This window comes from Vipera ursinii (genome assembly GCF_947247035.1).
Source record: "Vipera ursinii genome assembly, chromosome: Z".
In the NCBI taxonomy this organism is placed as follows: Eukaryota; Metazoa; Chordata; class Lepidosauria; order Squamata; family Viperidae; genus Vipera; species Vipera ursinii.
In genome coordinates this window covers 74,348,062-74,366,400 of record NC_139517.1, presented here as the reverse complement: position 1 = coordinate 74,366,400, position 18,339 = coordinate 74,348,062, and the positions used below count along the sequence as shown (strand labels likewise).

Below are 18,339 nucleotides of genomic sequence, written 5' to 3'. Positions count from 1 at the left end.
GCAAATAGCATGCCCTATCTGATCCTGCTAGATCTTTTACTGGCATTCTTTAAAAGATCATAATATTGTTATGGGCTTTCTGCAGGGTTTGGAGATTTGAGACAGTGCTTTACAGTTGTTCCTGTCATTTCTTGACTGGGCAGTTCCGGTCAGTATTGTTTAGGAAAAATAGATCAAGCCCTTGGGTGCTTTAGTATGGTGTGCCTCAGGCTTGGCTCCCATCTCTCATTTGTTTAGCATCCATATGGCACTCCTGAGACAGGGTTCTTCATGAATTTTGGTTTGGACATCATTATGCTGATACTGCTCATTTTATCTGCTAGGCTCAGATCGAACTCTGTGTGTGTGTGTGTGAGTGAGAGAGAAAGAGAGAGAGATCTCAAACTGGAATCTGAACACAGGGACTGGACAGGCTTAAGCAGACTGTTGAATCCTAGCAAAACAGAATTATTGCTGGTGCAGAAACTTGCTGATACAATGGATATTCCCTATATAGCTCTTGACAGGTAAGGGATGATGTATAATCTCAGCTTTTTTCCTGACTCACAGTTCCTCTTAAAGAAATAGTTGGAAGCCATGGTCAGAGGAGTCTTTGGTCAGTTTCACTAAATAAAGCATTTCCCCCCATTTTTGTACCAGGAAGCAATGAAAACATCAACTGACACACTTGTCAATTTAGCTAGATTATTTTAATTCATTGTTGCCCTTGAAGTCAGTTCAGAATTTGCAACTGGTAAGGAATTAACAGGCCACTTACTGACTAATTTATCAGGATTTCCCTAATATTGCAGAGGTTGCACTGCTAACTAGTTGCTTCAAGGTCCTGTTAAAGATACCTAAAGCCTATTATGGTTTGCACCCTTATTTTTGAGAACATATTCTGGTAGAATCTGCCCACCCTATCCAGATACCTTTCTTAAAATGGTGATGGCATTTCAAAAAGAAAATCAACCTATTAGTAACTAGATGTTGTTTTATTTCCAAAATTAAACTACAAATTCAAACAAAACTAAACGAGACAAAAAATGTGCATACAAACAAAAGAACAAGCATATGCAACGATTGAGCAGTGTGGTGACCTAGCACTGGAGCTCTTGCTTCACAAATCAGGAGGCTGTTAAATTGGAACATAGGTAGCAACAAGCACAAAGAAACTTATCTGCTGTAAGCTCTGTGTAGGCATCAAGAACGGCATCCGGTCAGTAAACGCTCAGCTGCATTCAATCACCCCAACTCCACCCCAATGCAAGGGATTGCAGGGTTGTTAAAAGAAAGATAGATTGTCCTCCCAGTTGAATACCGATAAGTATATTCCAACACTAGTAGTTTTTCCCCACTTCCACAATTTTTGAACTTCTACAGCTCTATTTATTCATCCATATTCATTCATAGACCTACCATCTATCTACTGCAGAAAAGAAGAGTTAACAAAACCTAGAAGTTTGGTGAACAGAAGCTAAACTTCAAAGCCCTTGGTAAACAAATTATTCCTGTATTTAACTTGCAGAAAGTCAACAGCAACTTTTAATCTACCATAAGCCCACTGTAGTCATTATTTCTGATCCATTTAAGATCAAATATCCTGATTTTTGATAATAAAACTTTTCCTTAAAATTGTAGCTGGGTTCTTTCCAAACAATTACATCTCATTCCCCAGAGTCATAGATTTCTGTTGTAAATATCTCTGCAGCATTTGTTTAGAAGGTTTTCCTATGAATTGAAACACAGCATCTCTTGACGATTGACTTCTAATTTCATAAAATAGAACTGTTTCACAATCCCCATCAGTTTTCTTAAGAAGGATCAGATCATTACCCATTCTCATCTTTAAGTTTTTTTAATCCATGCCTCTTTCAACCTCCAATGAATCTCCTATTCTCAAATAAATCTTCACATCTGCCAACAAGTTCCAATACACCCAGTTGCAAATCTGATTTAGCTGCTGTTACCTGCATCTGGGTGTCATCCTTGGGTTGATTTAAAGCTAGTCTAATTCATTACATTTTTTATTTAAATTTTCATTTAGTGCTTGTGAATTGGAAAGCGTTTCTTTTTCAACTTATTACCATAATTGGGACCAAAATTTCTGTTGCTGAGTGATGTTATTGTTAAGTCATCACATGATAAGCCCCATTTTATGACCTTTTTACTGTGGTTTTAAAGTGAATCACATGATCATTAAGTGAATCTAGCTTTCCTAATTGACTTTGCTTGTCAAAAGCTAGCTGAGAAGGAAACATCATGATCATGTGATCGAAAAGGCTGCAACCATTATGAATAAATGAATTGCCAAACATCCAAATTGCAATTATGTGATCCTGGGAGTAGTATGATGGTCTTAACTTTAAAGATGGGTTGTAAGTCATTTTTTCAGAGTCTATCATAACTTTGATCCTTTGTTAAATGAATGGCTATAAATCAAGAATTATCTATATTGTATTTTTATTAATAGTTATTAATAATTTCCCATTTTATTTATACAAATTTTTGGATTCTTCTTATTAAATTTATTTGCACCTATCTCACTGTGGGGCTACTCTAGGCGGCTTACAATAAAAAGAAAAATGAAAAGAGTATAAACCAAACGGAAGTAAAATAATAGAACAATGAAATGAACAATGATAAAAGAGAATACTTCAGATCAGAGCAAAGGGGGCAGGTGGAAACTGCCACCAGTCCAACAGCCATCACCCCCATTTGGCCCCCAGGTCAACCAGCAGAGCCAGGTCTTCAGGCTCTTGCGGAAGGATAGGGTGAGGGGCAGATCTTACCCTAGAGCAGGGGTGTCAAACTCATCATGTGATGTTTTGTGACGTATCACGACTTTTTTCCCATTGCCGGAGCTGGGGTGGGCACAGTTTCAGCATGATGCATCCTGCCCACAGGCCAGCAGTTTGATGCCCCTGCCCTAGAGGATTGGATGTTCCAAAGGATAGTTGCTGCAGCAGAGAAGGCTCTTCTGGATGCTAATAGTTGGAGCTTTTTGACCAACAGGATACATAGTAGGCCATCTCTGCCAGCACAAAATAGGATGAGCTTGTCCTACTGGGACTGAATAGTTCTTCAGGTAGTCTGGACCTCTACCATTAAGAGCTTAAAGTCGTAACCCACCTCTTGAACTGCATCAGGAGCAGACTGATAGCCAGTGAAATTTGCAGAGTAGAAGTGTAATATGGGCCATCCTAGGAGCTCCAAAGACTGCTCTTACTGCCACACTTTGCACCAGCACTTTTCAAAGATAGTTCAGATGAGAGATGAGTTGGATTTGGCAACTGAGCACAGAAAGTCATTTGCAGTAGGTGCATAAGAAAGTTTGCAGTACATGTGTAAAAGCTCTCTTAGTCATCCCCACCGACTACTCTTCGAGCAGGAGAGATGAGTAGGAGAACCCCAAAGTTACAAACCAGATTTAAACAGGGTAGTGCAATCCCATCCAGAACTAATGATGACAAAAATCAAATCTTGAGGCTCCATGCATTCATAGCAATCTTGCCAGAGTTCAAGTGAAGTCTGTTGTCCCCCATCCAGATCCCTACAGTCTCCAGGCATCATGAGAGGGCAAAGACAGCATTACTCTGGACCCTAGAAATAGAGATGTATTGCTGAGTATCATCAACATATGATATGTCAATACATGGTGATAAATGATCTCACCCAACGGCTTCATAGAGATGTAAAGTAGAGGAGAATAATGAGCACACTGGGGCTACATCTCACTGCTTATCAAAAGAGATTTGGGCTGACCTTGGAGAAAGGAGTTGAACCATGCAAAACTTTGCTGCCCAGCCCCAACTCATGTAGCCAGCCCAAAAGCATACCATGCTTGATGGGTATCAAAGGCCTCTAAAAGTTCAAGTAGGATGAGAATTGTTGCACCATCCCTTTTCCACCAGAGATTGTCCCTGAGTATGACTAAGACTGTCTCTGCCCCATGGCCAGGCCAAATTCTGACTGAATTCTGACTAACTGGTCCAAGATACCCATTTTTTCCAGGACCCCCTAGAGCTACCGAACAACTACCTTTTCTACCATCTTTTCCCCAAATAGGGAAGATGGAAGACTGGACAAGCATGGTCAGGTGGTTTCAAGAGATGGTTTTTTAAGGACAGGACAAATCAGGGCATCCTTAAACCACCTCAGGAATGTCCCCTCTTGCAATGAGTTTATCACTGCACGAACTCACTTAAAGATGACCTTTTTTGAAGGCTTTCACAGCTAAGAGGAACGGGTCTAATTGATAGAGGATTGAATTGTCTGAACAGAGTCAAACTGTTTTTGGATGTTAATTTTAAGCAAGAGTCACAAGAAAGTGGCATACAGATAAGTGGAAATAAATAGATTTGCCTAACTAATCCAATGCTGTCTAATACCAATATTTTTCTATTTCCATCATGCCAAATGAAATTACCTTGCAAAATATCTTAAATTGTTATAAGTACGGTTTATGACAACTCAAATGCCAAACTCTGATAAAAAGCTTCCCAATAGATTATTATTTTTGTGTTGTTACTTTTAAGTAAGAAACTGTTTGCTGTAGGAAAGTAGTTTAGATTAAACCCTGCTGAATCAGACCCCTGATTTCATAGAACCATTTTAACTTTGTATTTTCCTTTGTCACATTTCTGCCCATTTAGTAATTCATCATCTCCAAATCATCAAGGAGAAGGAATTTCCCTAGCAGGTGGTGAGGTTAGTGCCAATTTCTCATCTAGCAAGAAACTTGTCATACTATTTTCAGACTTACTATCCTGAAAAAAATCATAACATTGTACACTGCTTTTTCTCCTTTCTCCCAGCAACTTCATCCATCAGCCACAATCCAGGAAACCCAGCAGTGGCTGCTTAAACATAGATTTTCCACTTACACAAGGGTGTTTTCTAATTTCTCAGGTAGCTCAAAATTTTGCAAAATTTGTTTTGTATTTTAAAAGTAATCATATGTTTCGATTCAATTTATTTGTACGATTATAGATGACATATATCCAAGGTACTTTACTATCTTTCTGATTGGTATTTTTATAGCAAACTACAAGTCTGACTTTACTGCATCTAAAAGGGAGAATTTTTCATGTATCTGCAGAGTTGACTATGATTCAAAGACTTTTGCTAAATACTTGCTACCTATATATACTTCCATTAGTTCAGTGGAGGTTAAAATTATTTTTGGCTGTAAAGTATGTCAATCTGTTATTCCCTATTTCTTTGCCATTCTATTGCCAACCCATTTTGGATATAACCTCTGCTTGGATTTTCATCCTAAAGCTGAACAATCTTCAGCCTTCGCTATGTCAATCTACATCTGGTGAAGTGTCCTTTCTTCAAATAAGTAAATGGAAACAACCTCTTTTCAGTACCATCAATTTACCTGCAAAATTAGAGCTTAGGATTTGATTATAAAAGTTAAGAGTTGAGTCACCACAGAGCATAAGTTTTGCGTTACTCTGATTCCCAAGTGCCACACCATATGCATTGAACCTTCAAGCAAATTGGTTGATAATATAGCCTTGTCTTTAAAATTCCTGTACTATACTGATCATTATTTTGTAGACAGCATCAGAAACCAAGAACAATGCCCTTTAATTTTACACAAGAAGATAAAATCAGTTGATATCCCAAAATAAAGAACTAAAAAATAAGCAGCACAGAATATAACTGGGGAACTCATACTTTGAAAATTGAATAGAACTATTTAAGAACTAAATAGAAACACTGGAAAACAGTCCCAACTTTTTAAAGTAGCACTTGAAAGTTATTTTTCATAGAGCATTTCCTTAAATGCAACTAAAGTGAAATCCACTTTGATTACCTAATAATGCATCTAATGAAGGAGTTTTGATTCCTATTGACATAATATAAAAGTATGTATAGTTTATGAATGTGTTATTACAACACATGCTAGATTTCCACAAATCTGAGTTGCTTGCAGTATTCGTATACAAAGAGTAAAACCAAAGATCAGTCAGTATATTCTAAGATAGTTTCCCCCCATTCAGGCCATAAAAAGTTTTGGCCATCAATTCAGGAGCTCCACTTTTATCACCTGCCCAGTCAGGGTGGAAATACATAACTGGGTGTCCTCAGCTTAATATCTCATTGATGCTTGTGAATGACCTAATATTTCATCCTATATTGGTGAATGACCTCTCCCAATAGTCTCATAGTTGGGGAGAAGACCCTAAGCCTAACTAACCCTTGCAGCTCCCAATAATGAAATGATACTTAACCTGTCCCCAATCAGTATCACCAACTGTAACTAGCCACTTGGGAAGACCCATTCAGGAATAGTGCCTCCCACTTCCAATCCTTTTAATCAGTCCAGATAAATTCCATAGTTTGTGCTGAAGGCTACCTAGAAGTCAAGCAGAACCAGGATAGCTGCATTGTTCTAAAAGGCTCCTGCCAATGGTCCTCAGTGAGAGTGATCAAAAAGTGTTCATTGCAACACCATAGCTGAATCTTGATTGAAAAGAATTCAGCTAATCTGTTTCATCCAAAGGAAAATTGGAGACAAGTTAATTGTCTAAAATAAGCCAGATCAGATAGTCCAAATCTGTAAACAGACTCCATAGGAAGACTAGTACTATAGTCTGTTGGTAAAGGTAAAAATAACAGAAATTTGCAAGTCTGATTGTGTTTCTCTTTCCCTGTGATGACCCAGGGCACCGCACAGAAGCAATGCAGTCAGCTGGCAATGTAAACAGTCCTTTAATTGCTGCAAATCTCCCCCAAAGGCTCTCACATTTCCTGGCAAGCCTTCAACCAAAGCACACACACACACACACACACACACACACACACACACACACACACACACCTTTCAGCCGACTCTGGCTGAAGGCAGTTTCAGTACAGCCTGATTAGTATAGGAATGTCCTCAAGGCCATAAAGATAACACACAAAACAAAACATAAACTTAATGAGTCCGTTTGAATATCAGCTTGCCTGAGCAGTGTGCAAAGAGAATTTGAAATGCAGTCTGAGGTTGTAAATCAGGAAATCCATGTGGTCAGCTGGTCCAGTAGTTAAGGTGTCCAGGTTTTCCAACAAAGGCACAGAACAAGAGCAACAATACACAGGTTTCCCAAGATTCAACGTTTGTTCACGACAAAGTCCCTACCTCACAGCGGCTCCTTATATCTCAATTACCAGGTGTGCCTTATGGGGTGGGACGGGATGCTTTCCTCCTGAGTAAGTGAGCCTACCTGCGTTGTTCCCTCCTCCTCTCCGCTCTCCGTGCTCTAGGATCAGGTGGGGATGGGCCTTGCTCCTCGCCTGAACTCTGTCTCCCCTGTTCCAAACCTGAAGGGCCCTGGCCTGCCTCAGCCTGCTCTTCCCCACAGTCCTCTGAAGCTACAGACACCTCTCCCAGGGCCTCAATAGGGTACTGTTCCATTTCCTCCTCCGTTTCAGGCTCAGACGGAGGCATGACATCCCCTCCCTCTTATACCCCAATCAGTAAGGACCAGTCAGCCTCCCCAGGATTTATGGAATGCTACTGTCCTGTTTGTTAATATATGAGTATCTGAATATTTGCTTCAGGGCTCTCCCTCTGTGTCTCTGCATTGGTAGATTGATGATTTCTTGCCTTCCTATGTCTTTCCATTGGTAGAAGTGATTTCTTGAAGAGTGACTCTATTACAACTTGTTTCATAGTGGGAGGTGGATTCAGTGCATTTATCAATGTGACCTTTCAGGCTACCAACCAGGTAGGATAGAAATATAGTCCACCAATGCTGGAGCTATTAGAATAGAGTACCTTATCTCTACTCTTAGTATTAACAAGTTGAAACCAATATTAGATAAGACCTACAAGACCTTAGCTGGGTTTGTTCATCTAGCATCTAACTGAGCAAAATTATTTATCTTCCAAATATTTAGTTTACTCCTAGTATGCAGTCTTCCAACTGTTTTACATGTTACACCTAGATAGATAACCTTTATTATTATTTTTTTTTACTGTGGGCACAATGGCACACATTGAAAATGAAATTTAGTTGCTTTCTCTCAAAGTGAACACATATAACACACATTTAAACATACTATATACAACGTTTGTATAGAACTACACCCTTATATATAAGTAACATAAATATTAATCACTGTCCATCTTGAATACGTAACAGAAGGAGGAAGCTTTAGAGTTCACAAGGTTAATACTGTATGGAACAAAACTCTGACTAGCCCCGCCCCATTTGCAACACATATGTGCTCGTGGCCCCGTGCAGGCATGCACGTGTGTAAAATGCTTCCCCCTCCCTTTTCTTCCAGTCCACCAACTGACTGGTTGGTGAGCTCTGCTCTGCCACCTCCACTCAAGTTTGCTAGTCGGCTGCTTCGCCTCCTTTGTGCTGGGCGGGGCTCCTGCTCTGTGTGGTGGTGGCGGCCTGAAGGACTTGCTGCTGGCAGCAGTGGTGGCACGCGTGCCAATAGAGAGGGCTGAGTGCCGCTTCTGGCACACGTGCCATAGGTTCACCACCACTGACCTAGTCAATGCAATATTGTCAAGTGGCTACTCATAGGTACAGAGTAGAGGTTCGTTTCCTTTACCATTTCTATTGACACAAAGTGCATTTCAATGACATTGACCACCAGGAGATACCTCATTAATAGTTCCATGCTCAATGGGAATCATCAGTGGGTAACCAGTTACTTTGTAGTGCTCCTAATGAACATTGCAAGTGAAGATACAATTGCAAAATACACACAGAATACACATTATGTAAAACTAGAAAAAAATCCTTTCCTCCACACATGTGTATGTGTAAGTCATGCAAAATATGACAGCATAACATCTGTATCTGCTCTGAGAGATTAAGGAAAGATGAGCAGTGTATATGATTGTGATCAAGAAGTCAGTTTGGAATTACCTGCTTGGTCAAATCTGTTTTTCTTCTAATGTCAGCGTTGCTCTAGGCATCTTTTCTGTTACTTCATCTTCCGGAACTCCTTGGTAAGACAAGAGGTCCCGTGGATCAGTGACTAGAGAAGATTGCTCTTAAACAATCTTGGCAAATGCTCCTAACAATATTTTATTTCCAGCGTCGGGTCAAAGAATTAAAAAGGAACAGGATCCATTAAACATCTGTGGCAAAGCAATTGGATAGTTTCTTTTTCCCTGTGGAGATTCATGGCATCTATTAAATCCATGCAAACCTAGAGAATGATTTGGCTATGAGAAGGGACTTTTTCGTATAGGTATTGTTTGGCATACAGCAAAATAATATTCAGCTGTCTCCCTGGAGTCAGCTGAGTTTATCCATACAAAAGTAGGTAATTGTGTATGGGTTTTATTTCAGCTAAGTGTTTTTGACACAAGGTACTGAAACATCCACAGCTATGTAGTCTAAGCAAAACTAGTGTTAGCAGCTGTTACAGTTTTAAAAAATTAACAATAAAAGAACTTAATATGACCTTTATTATGCCATTAATATAATCTTTATCATGTAATAATCATGTTTCTTATGTTTTCATTTTTTTCTGTGCTTTTCTGAAGTGTTTTAAGACATCTTGTAAGTGTGCTCTGAATTACCCTAAAGAATGCAGACTGTTAATTATTGATTTTAAATGCGTAGAGAGATTAAGTGTACATTAAATTAAGTTTGCTTAGACTTCCTTAAAGCCAAATGTTTATATCCTCAAAAGTTACTAGTAACTTATTTAGAAATTTTGTCATTTATCTTTGAAAGACAGTTTTATTTTGTAAATTGATTTCTAGCCTTCTACTGTATATACATTCTGAATGTCTTTGTAGGTGCTGATTTATTGAAGCTGACAAGAGAAGATCTGGTACAAATCTGTGGTCCTGCTGATGGAATTCGGCTTTACAATGCACTTAAATCAAGGTAAATAGTTCATTGGTGTCAACTCTAGCTATGTCAATTGTATAAAACAGTCTGTCTTAGACTAGAGGGTTTGGGAGATGCTAATTTAGTTTTTCGATTGGCATATGCCTGTGTGAGCTCATGCAAGAGTTGGAAGTACTGTGCTCAAAAGAAGAATGTTTTGTTGTACACCTTCAGGGCAGGCCACAGATTTGATGCAGGCACTGATGAGCTCAAAGGTAGACTGTAAGACTGATAGCAATGCAGTTGGGCAGTTCTGATTTCTTGAAGACGGATGGGTTTGTTGCCAAGAGACAAATCTTCTCATTTAGGTGAGCTATAACCAAACTAAAGTTCTTGAGGTCATGGCTACTAAATATTAACAATTGCAGATTTTCTAATTGTGAATTAAACTGGCATAATAGATTTTGTTAACTTGCTGTTAATTTCTACTGTGATAGTTGTTTTACAAAAGATTACACCAAACATCAATGTCTTCTTTAATTTAAACGTAAAACTTTATTTACCAATATAGGGATAACTTCAGTGGTTCTGAAATTAGTTACTTGACTAAACAATATCTGATAAAACTTTGAGTAGTTCACAAAGAATAACAGTAAAGTAATATAATAAAATGAGCATACGTTCACGGTGTTCTTTAAAAAGACTATATATTTCTTTGCATTCTAGGTCTGTTAGGCCACGTCTAACAATCTATGTATGCCAAGAGCAGTCAAGAAGTATACGACTGGAAAGGCAACAAGACTCAGGCAATGGAGAAAAAAATGGTGCAATATTTGGTATGTAATTTCTCTTGATATCAAATATACTGTTCCTATACCTTGAAATGCTCTTTATGTGTCAATTACAGATCTTCTTAAGGCATCGAAACCAGCCTTTTTAAAGAATTAAAAATCTTTTATTTTATTTTTTTAGTGGAACAAATTATTTTGAATTATACCATGTTGTTATAATTTGTTTGCAAGAAAACTTGCATTTGAAAAAATACACAGAAGTGAGTTTGTAACTGGAGATTGTTCATACTGGAATGCATAAATAGCTTTCAGTTTTCTAAAATACAATTCAGGTTTGCTATCCTGAAAACAAATCATTCCAAATGATACTGATTAATAAATTTATTAATGAGATTTAGATGAGACTTAAAGAAAGCTTCCAATCCATATAACCCTCTAATGAAAAATCTGAAAACACATTCCCCTCAGGCTTGATTGACAAATAGCATTTGTTAAAAAAAAGTGTGTTGGTATTTCTAGAATTTCCTAATCTGACTATATTTGGCATCTTAATTTATCTTAGGTGAACAATCAACTTTTCAGATTTATCAATAATAGAATTTGAGGGAAATTATGGGTAACCCAAGGGAAAATATATGAACATGAGGCATTGGAAATACAGTTAGGGGAAGTAAATTAAATTTAGCAGAGACTAATATGAAGTATAATGAAGAGATTGAAAGGAGGTGTATATGCTACAAGGCACAGTTAAGTATAGTGGTACCTAAAAGTTTGTGAGCCCTCTTAAATTTTCAATATTTCTGCATAAACATAACCTAAAATGTGATCTGACCTCTACACAAGGCTTATAACCAGATTTTAAAAATCCAGTGAAACAAATGAGTCAAAAACACCTCTTGTTCATTTCTTTGTTGAGGAAAATGATCCAAAGTGATACATTTTTATGTGACAAAAATAGGTGAACCTTTGCATTCAGTAATTGGTGTGCCCTAATAGGCAGCAATAACTAACTAAATGTTGATAAAAGATTAGAGGTGAACCTCCTTGTACAAATGGGTTCTTCAGGTCTTTCCACAACATTTCTAAAGGTACTACTTTGAGTTTGGCTATTCCAAAACATAAACTTTATTCTCCTTTAACTATTTTTGGTCATAAAATCAGTGTGTTTTGGGTTGTTCTCTTGGTGCATGAGCCACTTTCTTTTGAACTTCAATTCATGGGCAGATAACTTGACATTTCCCTGAATAATTTGATGGTGCAATTCAGAATTCATAGTTCATCAATGATGGCAACTCACCCTGGTTTAATGGCAGCAAAGCAGGCTGAAACTATGATATTGTGACACATCAGATAAGGTTCTTATGCCGGATTGAAGCGTTTGCCCTTTTGCCAAACAACACTTTTCATTCAATCCCCCACAAAAAATTTTTAATCTCATCTGACCACAGAATATTCTTCTGATAGCCTTATCCATATGGCCTTTTATAAACTATAGGCAGGCATCAGTGTTCTGTTTGGAGAGTATTGGCTTTATTTCTTGCAACCCTTCCATGCACATATGGCTGTTCAGTGTTTTCCTAATAGTGGTTTCATGAACACTGGTGTTTCTCAATGGAAGAAACCCTTCCATAGACACCAATGCAAGAGAGGCTTTTGCTTCCGTAAACATTACCTGGGTCTTTGAGACCTACTGGACTAATACATGCCTTTTTCTTGATGTGATCTTGGTTGATTGTCCACTCTGGGGAGGGTAACAATAGTATTGCATTGCCTCCATTTATAAACAATCTGCCTTTCAGTAGACTGGTGGAATTCAAATTCTTTGGAAAGAGTTTTGTAATGGCATGAACTACTGTTTTCCAGAGTTCCGCAGAAATCTTTGTTTGAGCTGTGACACACTTCCATATATCTATGTTGTAAAGATCAGATTTTGATAGTGAATCCCCAGAATTCCATTATTTAAATAAGGCAGGACTTTTCACCACCAAAGCTTTTGCCATACATAGATATTATATCATTTTTCTCAATAAATCGAACGAGTATAATGTTTTTAACTCAATTGTTTAGTTGGGTTCTCTTTATTTAATTTTGGGGATTGTATGGAGAACAGAACACACTGTAGGTCTTAGTTACAAAGAAAAATTAAAATTTCAGAAAGATTCACAAACTTACATGCATCACAAAACAGATACTGTTTTGTACAAATAAACATTTCAATACAGTGTTTCAATGACAAAAGGAACATACTTTTTGGTTGCATTAATAAGTGCACTGCATTCAAATTGTGGGGAAAACATTTGGTATAAAAACCTATAAAATCATATTCTGAGTTCTGTGGTAAGTTTTTCCATAATAATTAAAGACATAAAGGGTGAGAAAGGTACACTTGTAATAATAGAAATGTTCTGGGAATAAAAATATTCTTCTACATATTCTGTTGTTTCTTCCAGCCGTATTAATCTAACTACCCGTGAATGTGGATCATCACAAACTACTCCTTAGCCATCGGAATAACTTCAAAAAAATTCTGCAATCCATTTCCAGGCCAACAGGATCAGTATAGCGTGAGAAAGAGGAGGAATGTTAGATTTTAGATACACTTATTAAAGAAGTACATTATCAGAGAGTCACAAATTCACTTCCAGATATAAGGATACGCAGCAATATATCTCCTTTCCGGAAGTACAGGATTGTTTTCTGTCTTAAAAACTCAATTTACAGGAAAGATTCTGCTGTCTGTATATGTGGCATTTGAAGTCAGAATTGATTACATTTACATAGAGTAAGTTCGTGCATCCGTATGGAATAAGGGGATGCTTCCACTTAGAAAAGTACAGTTTATTTTTTACAAAAAGGCAAAGACCAATGCCAGTCCATTTTCTACTTTCATATATAGATGGCTTAACTATAATTCTTTCAGTGGCTATTATATTATTTTAGACTTTACTCTGTATTTTGAAAATTATTTGGAAAGAATATTTTGTTCCTTGGCTTACTTCTATTTCAAGGATATTATGAAAGATAGTAATCTTCATTAAAGTTTGGGCCATCTTTCAGGTAGCTGGCATTCATGCTTAAGGCTATGCACAACTTAATTCAAAGAATCAGACTTCTATTTTAATTGGAGAGAAAGGAATATATGAAGTTGGTCTCCAGGCTGCATATTTCAAACATCAGTGTTGCAGATCTGTATATAAAAAAGGTTTTTAATGATCCTATATTAATAACATGCTTCATAATACTGCAATCTTATAGAATAGAATACTAATAAGGTAATAACAGAAAGAAATCAAGAGGTATTTGTTTTTGAAGAGCAGTATTAGGGGGTCTTTTAGAAGACCTTTTCTTAAGATATTTTTTATTTTAGTTTACCATGCAATCTACTTGGAAGAAATGGCTGCCTTGGAAGTCACTCGCAAGCTTGCTTTGGTGTTCAATATTCCTTTGCATCAAGTTAATCATGTTTACAGACAAGGTCCTACTGGTATCCATATTCTTGTCAGCGATCAGGTAAATTCCATTTTTCCTTTACTAACACACATTTTACATTTCAGAATTCCAAAACAACAATTAGCTTGTGTTTTCTTCCTGGCATAGTTGCCACTTCTGTAGACTTAAGAAAGATATTCGAATTAACAAATACAGATTCTAAATCTAAACGAATGACAAGACAATCAGCAAACAAGCATACTAACCTTGTTTTATATATGAAATTTATAGTTAATGAGTATCTTGCTTTCCTTGAAATTTGAATGAGTTGGTCAAATTTTACAATACAAACAGTTCCTATTAGATTAATTTTCATTCTACCAATCAAGTAACAAGAATAAAGCAAAAATCTTTGGAAAATCTACTTCTTAAAATGGTCAGAACAAAGGGATGATTAGTAACTCATCCTTTGAGTTAAAATTCTCGAACTATCATTTGCCTCATGAACATTCTTCTCTTTGTCAACATCAGTGTCCCACTTTTGATGCCATATTGCTGAACATTCCAGATACATAGTATGTAATATGTGAACTTTATAAATAAATCAGATCCATATAATAACTATAACATTGCCACATTTTGAAAAATGCAATAAAATGTTAAAACTATGCATTATTAGAGATCACTGCACTTTTGACTAAATCAGAAAATAATGTTAGTTCAAATGAGAGAAGAACATTAGAGAAAAGCATTAGAGAACAGAAGTTGTGGGACTAGTTGTTAACTTTTTCTTTATTGTATTAAACTGATCTGACTATTGTCAACAAGGAATAGTACTTATAATCTTCCTCCCTAGATGGTCCAAAACTTTGAAGATGAGACCTGCTTCCTCGTTACCACTATAAAAGGTATGATGGTCATCATGAAAATAGAGTAAATCAAACATTATTATCTAGGATATCTCTAGTAATAGATTTTGCATTTATGAGATTTTTAACTATACTATATTAATTGAGCTTTCTAGAATTTATTTTTAAGCCACTAGCTTTACATTTAATGTTATATCAGTTTAGCATGGCAATGAGTCTAGCTGAGCCCTAAACTCAAGTACAGCCATAGAAAGTTTGCTTTATTGTATCATTCAAGCATGTCAAGGTGTTATTAATCTTATGTACACTTGTTAAACCTGTGACCTGTTTTATGATAACTTGTTTGCCTTGGCACTTCTAAAAATTAACAAGTTGGGGTTAGGAAAATAAATTCATCTTTGACCCATATAACAATAAAAGCTTCACTCTACCACACATAAGCCATAGCATTTATTAAGATTTCCCCTGGTATTTCCACATTCTATTAGTCTGAAATGCGAATCTTCTGAAATGGTTTACACAGAAATGCATTTCTTAACTGAGTGTTTCCCAAGAATTACTGAAAAGAGCAACACTTTAGAAGCTATTTTTCAGTTGATTATAACATTTATATATAATATTTATGTTATAACCAAAATATATAACCTAAATTATAGTCCATTCAGATAAATAGTTCTTCACACAGAAAAATGTACAGTGATTGTTTAAAAATTATTGGAATATCAATATTAGTTTCAGATTATATTCATGACAGATACTGAAAGGAGGGAATCATGGAGGGAATCCCAGAGTATCACCCTGAATTCCTAGTTATTATTTTTAAGTAAATTTACAAGTTTATATGTTCAATGAATTTAAGAGTTTATAATTTGTTTCTATAAAATGAAATGATAATTGTTCAGTCATGAAGCCATATAGTAGCTTCAGAATTTTAGGAGTCTATAGACTTGGAGAATAATTTTATGGGACCAAATTTTTTTTAAAGTATGACTTTCTTCTTTTCATAGACATAGAATGTAAACATCATAATCTTTTAATTAAGACATTGCATTAATATTATGAATGTCATTTTGTTACTGCTCATTATTTTTCTTTGCAGCTGAAAATGGTGAAGGTTTCCACATAATTTTGAAGTGAAGTTGCCATATGTATGTCGGACTGATATTCCAATTGAAAAATTGAGTCATCAAGAATGGCAAATAACATCAAGTCTCTTCAGGGATCTGACTTCACGATATAGAATGTTTCATATTGAAAACATAAGTTGACCTTCTAATGAGCTGTTTAGTAAATGAACTTATCACTGCCATAGCCTGTTGTCCTCAATAGAGGTAGAAATGACCCAACAGGCATGGAAAAAAGCAAAGTACATAAAAGTGTTTGCCCTTTCTTGACAAAAATAAAATAGGCAAGCTATGGCCAGTAGATGCAGTATCTTGAAGCATTACTGTTTCCTATTACACTGTATCCAGTTGAATGTAAACTAATACTGGGCATTTATCTTCCTGTGCCAGTTTGTCTATTACTTGCTTGTGCTTTTATGCTGCTTTTATTTTTTGATGTTAGCAGAGCACATAGTAATTTGTATGGAGATAAGTAGTATGATAATAGCAATCAGGTTTGGGATCTTGAGCATAAAGCTATCAAAACAACATTCTTTATAGATTGTGTATAAAGTGTGAATGTAAGTGCAAATGTCAGGGCTTCTTGTTAAAAGTCCTAACCACATGAAAATTAAGCATGCATCAAAATATATTATCATTAGTACCTGAGCAATTTGTAAAATAAGACTTCTGAGGTACAGCATTTTGTTTTTCAACAAATTCCTTGAGAAAATTTGTTTATGCATCATGTTTTTAGTTTCTTGAATGATACAATCCTGCAGTTATCTTTTTTTTAAACCACTCTGTAAAATAATAGTGAGTTGACCTTTTAACAAAATATAGGTGAACTCCTGCATTTTCCCATGTTCACTCCCAGGTGACAGCTGCCCCCTTTTTCTCTCTCTCTGGCTGTACTGGAAAGACCAGTCTTAGTGCCTATTCCATACAACCAAATACTTGACTAGCAGTTGCACATCTTAATGAACTGTACAAATGCTTTCAAATGTTACTGAAGATCATAGCATTCTAGAAAAATATTTGACTTCTGAATTGTGTATAAATATATGTACTTGTTGGAAATTAAGACACAAAAGGTAGATTACTTCATGACTTGCTTTTTTAATCAACTTAAATCTTGAATGCTGTAGTGAAAGGGTGAAAAGCACCGCACGTCAAGTAAAGTTTTTGATTTCAATTCCATTTTTAATTATGCCTAAGTGAAGTGCTTGAACTATATAATTATTCTAAGAAAGTCAGTTAATTACTTGTATTTGGATGAATGTTTGTTCCCTTATTTCTACATGACCTATACTATTCTGCACTGATAGAGGGAGCATAGTTTGTGAGCATAAACTGTTTTTGAGTTGTTCTTGACCATAAATTATTTTTGATTGTACTTGAGTGTCTTCAGTTCACTTGATGTGTCATGTCGACACATTTTTCAAATTTGTGGAGAATCTTCAAAAAATTTAAACGCTGTACAATACTTTTGTTCATTTGGATTTAATTAATGGCACCAGCAAATTGCTTTTTGTTTTTGGATATGATATATACATTTCAATTTCAGTAAAAACATTTTCCAATAATGTTGTAAACATTTTTCCTTCACGTTTTGTAATGCGTATTGAAAACATAGGTGCTGCTGAGATAGATAATTTGGAGAAGAATGTCATCCCTTTCAGCTGAAACTAGAATGAGCACCAGCTTAAAAAAGAACCGTGCTTATACTCTGCTCAATTGAACTGGATGGGCTGATGTTTGTTTTTTTTAAAAAAATACTGTTTATATTGACTTACTTCAATAAGTTTTAAAATGATTGAAGTTAAATCTAAATTTGAATGCCTTTATTCACTAGTAACCAGTACCAAATTATTTAAATTAAATATCTGTTTAACAATTTCAGTTTCATGAACACCCTTTAAATGGAATCAAACACATCAAAACAAGTTTGTTTGACAATTTAATATTTATCTTCATAGCTTAATTACTATAGACAAATCACCAATAATACAGATAAGCTACTGCAGGATATTCTTCTATACAAATTACAAAAACAGTGTGTTCAATCATATTTTATTTGTATTTAAATCATACAGATATACTGATTAGAATGCATTGCAAATCTGTTTTATCCTTTAACTGAATATTTCTTCAAATTCAGTGTTGAAGAACTTTGAGATGGTGTATTCCATAACTGTCATAGTCTATCATGCCGCTTCCTTTATTTTAAAAAAAGTTGCTTAAAAGTGATTTATTTCTCCCAAATAAAACTTAACAAAAATGTATTCCTTTATACAAGAAAAATTTAAGGATATGGCAGAAAATTGGATTAGATTGAATACATTGCTTAAACTGTGGCTTA

The 18,339-nt window shown here is 35.9% G+C and overlaps 1 protein-coding gene across 6 annotated transcripts in view; it reads left to right on the top strand.

Annotated features, from left to right (window-relative positions):
* UBP1 (upstream binding protein 1) overlaps positions 1–17,572 on the top strand; it is a 34,386-nt gene extending 16,814 nt beyond the window's left edge. For 2 of the 6 annotated variants that reach the window (XM_083379358.1, XM_083379357.1), the window contains 8 exons: positions 324–506; positions 4,635–4,689; positions 4,797–4,890; positions 9,752–9,842; positions 10,512–10,621; positions 13,944–14,086; positions 14,862–14,913; positions 15,974–17,572. In XM_083379358.1, the coding sequence (XP_083235484.1) occupies positions 324–506; positions 4,635–4,689; positions 4,797–4,890; positions 9,752–9,842; positions 10,512–10,621; positions 13,944–14,086; positions 14,862–14,913; positions 15,974–16,011 (766 nt within the window). In that variant the 3' untranslated portion in view covers positions 16,012–17,572. Of the gene's footprint in view, positions 1–323; positions 507–4,634; positions 4,690–4,796; positions 4,891–9,751; positions 9,843–10,019; positions 10,154–10,511; positions 10,626–13,026; positions 14,087–14,861; positions 14,914–15,973 lie in introns of those variants that run through there. The other 4 variants (XR_014494364.1, XM_083379359.1, XM_083379361.1 and 1 more) reach the window with 4 other exon arrangements.
* The last annotated feature ends 767 nt before the right edge of the window (positions 17,573–18,339 follow it).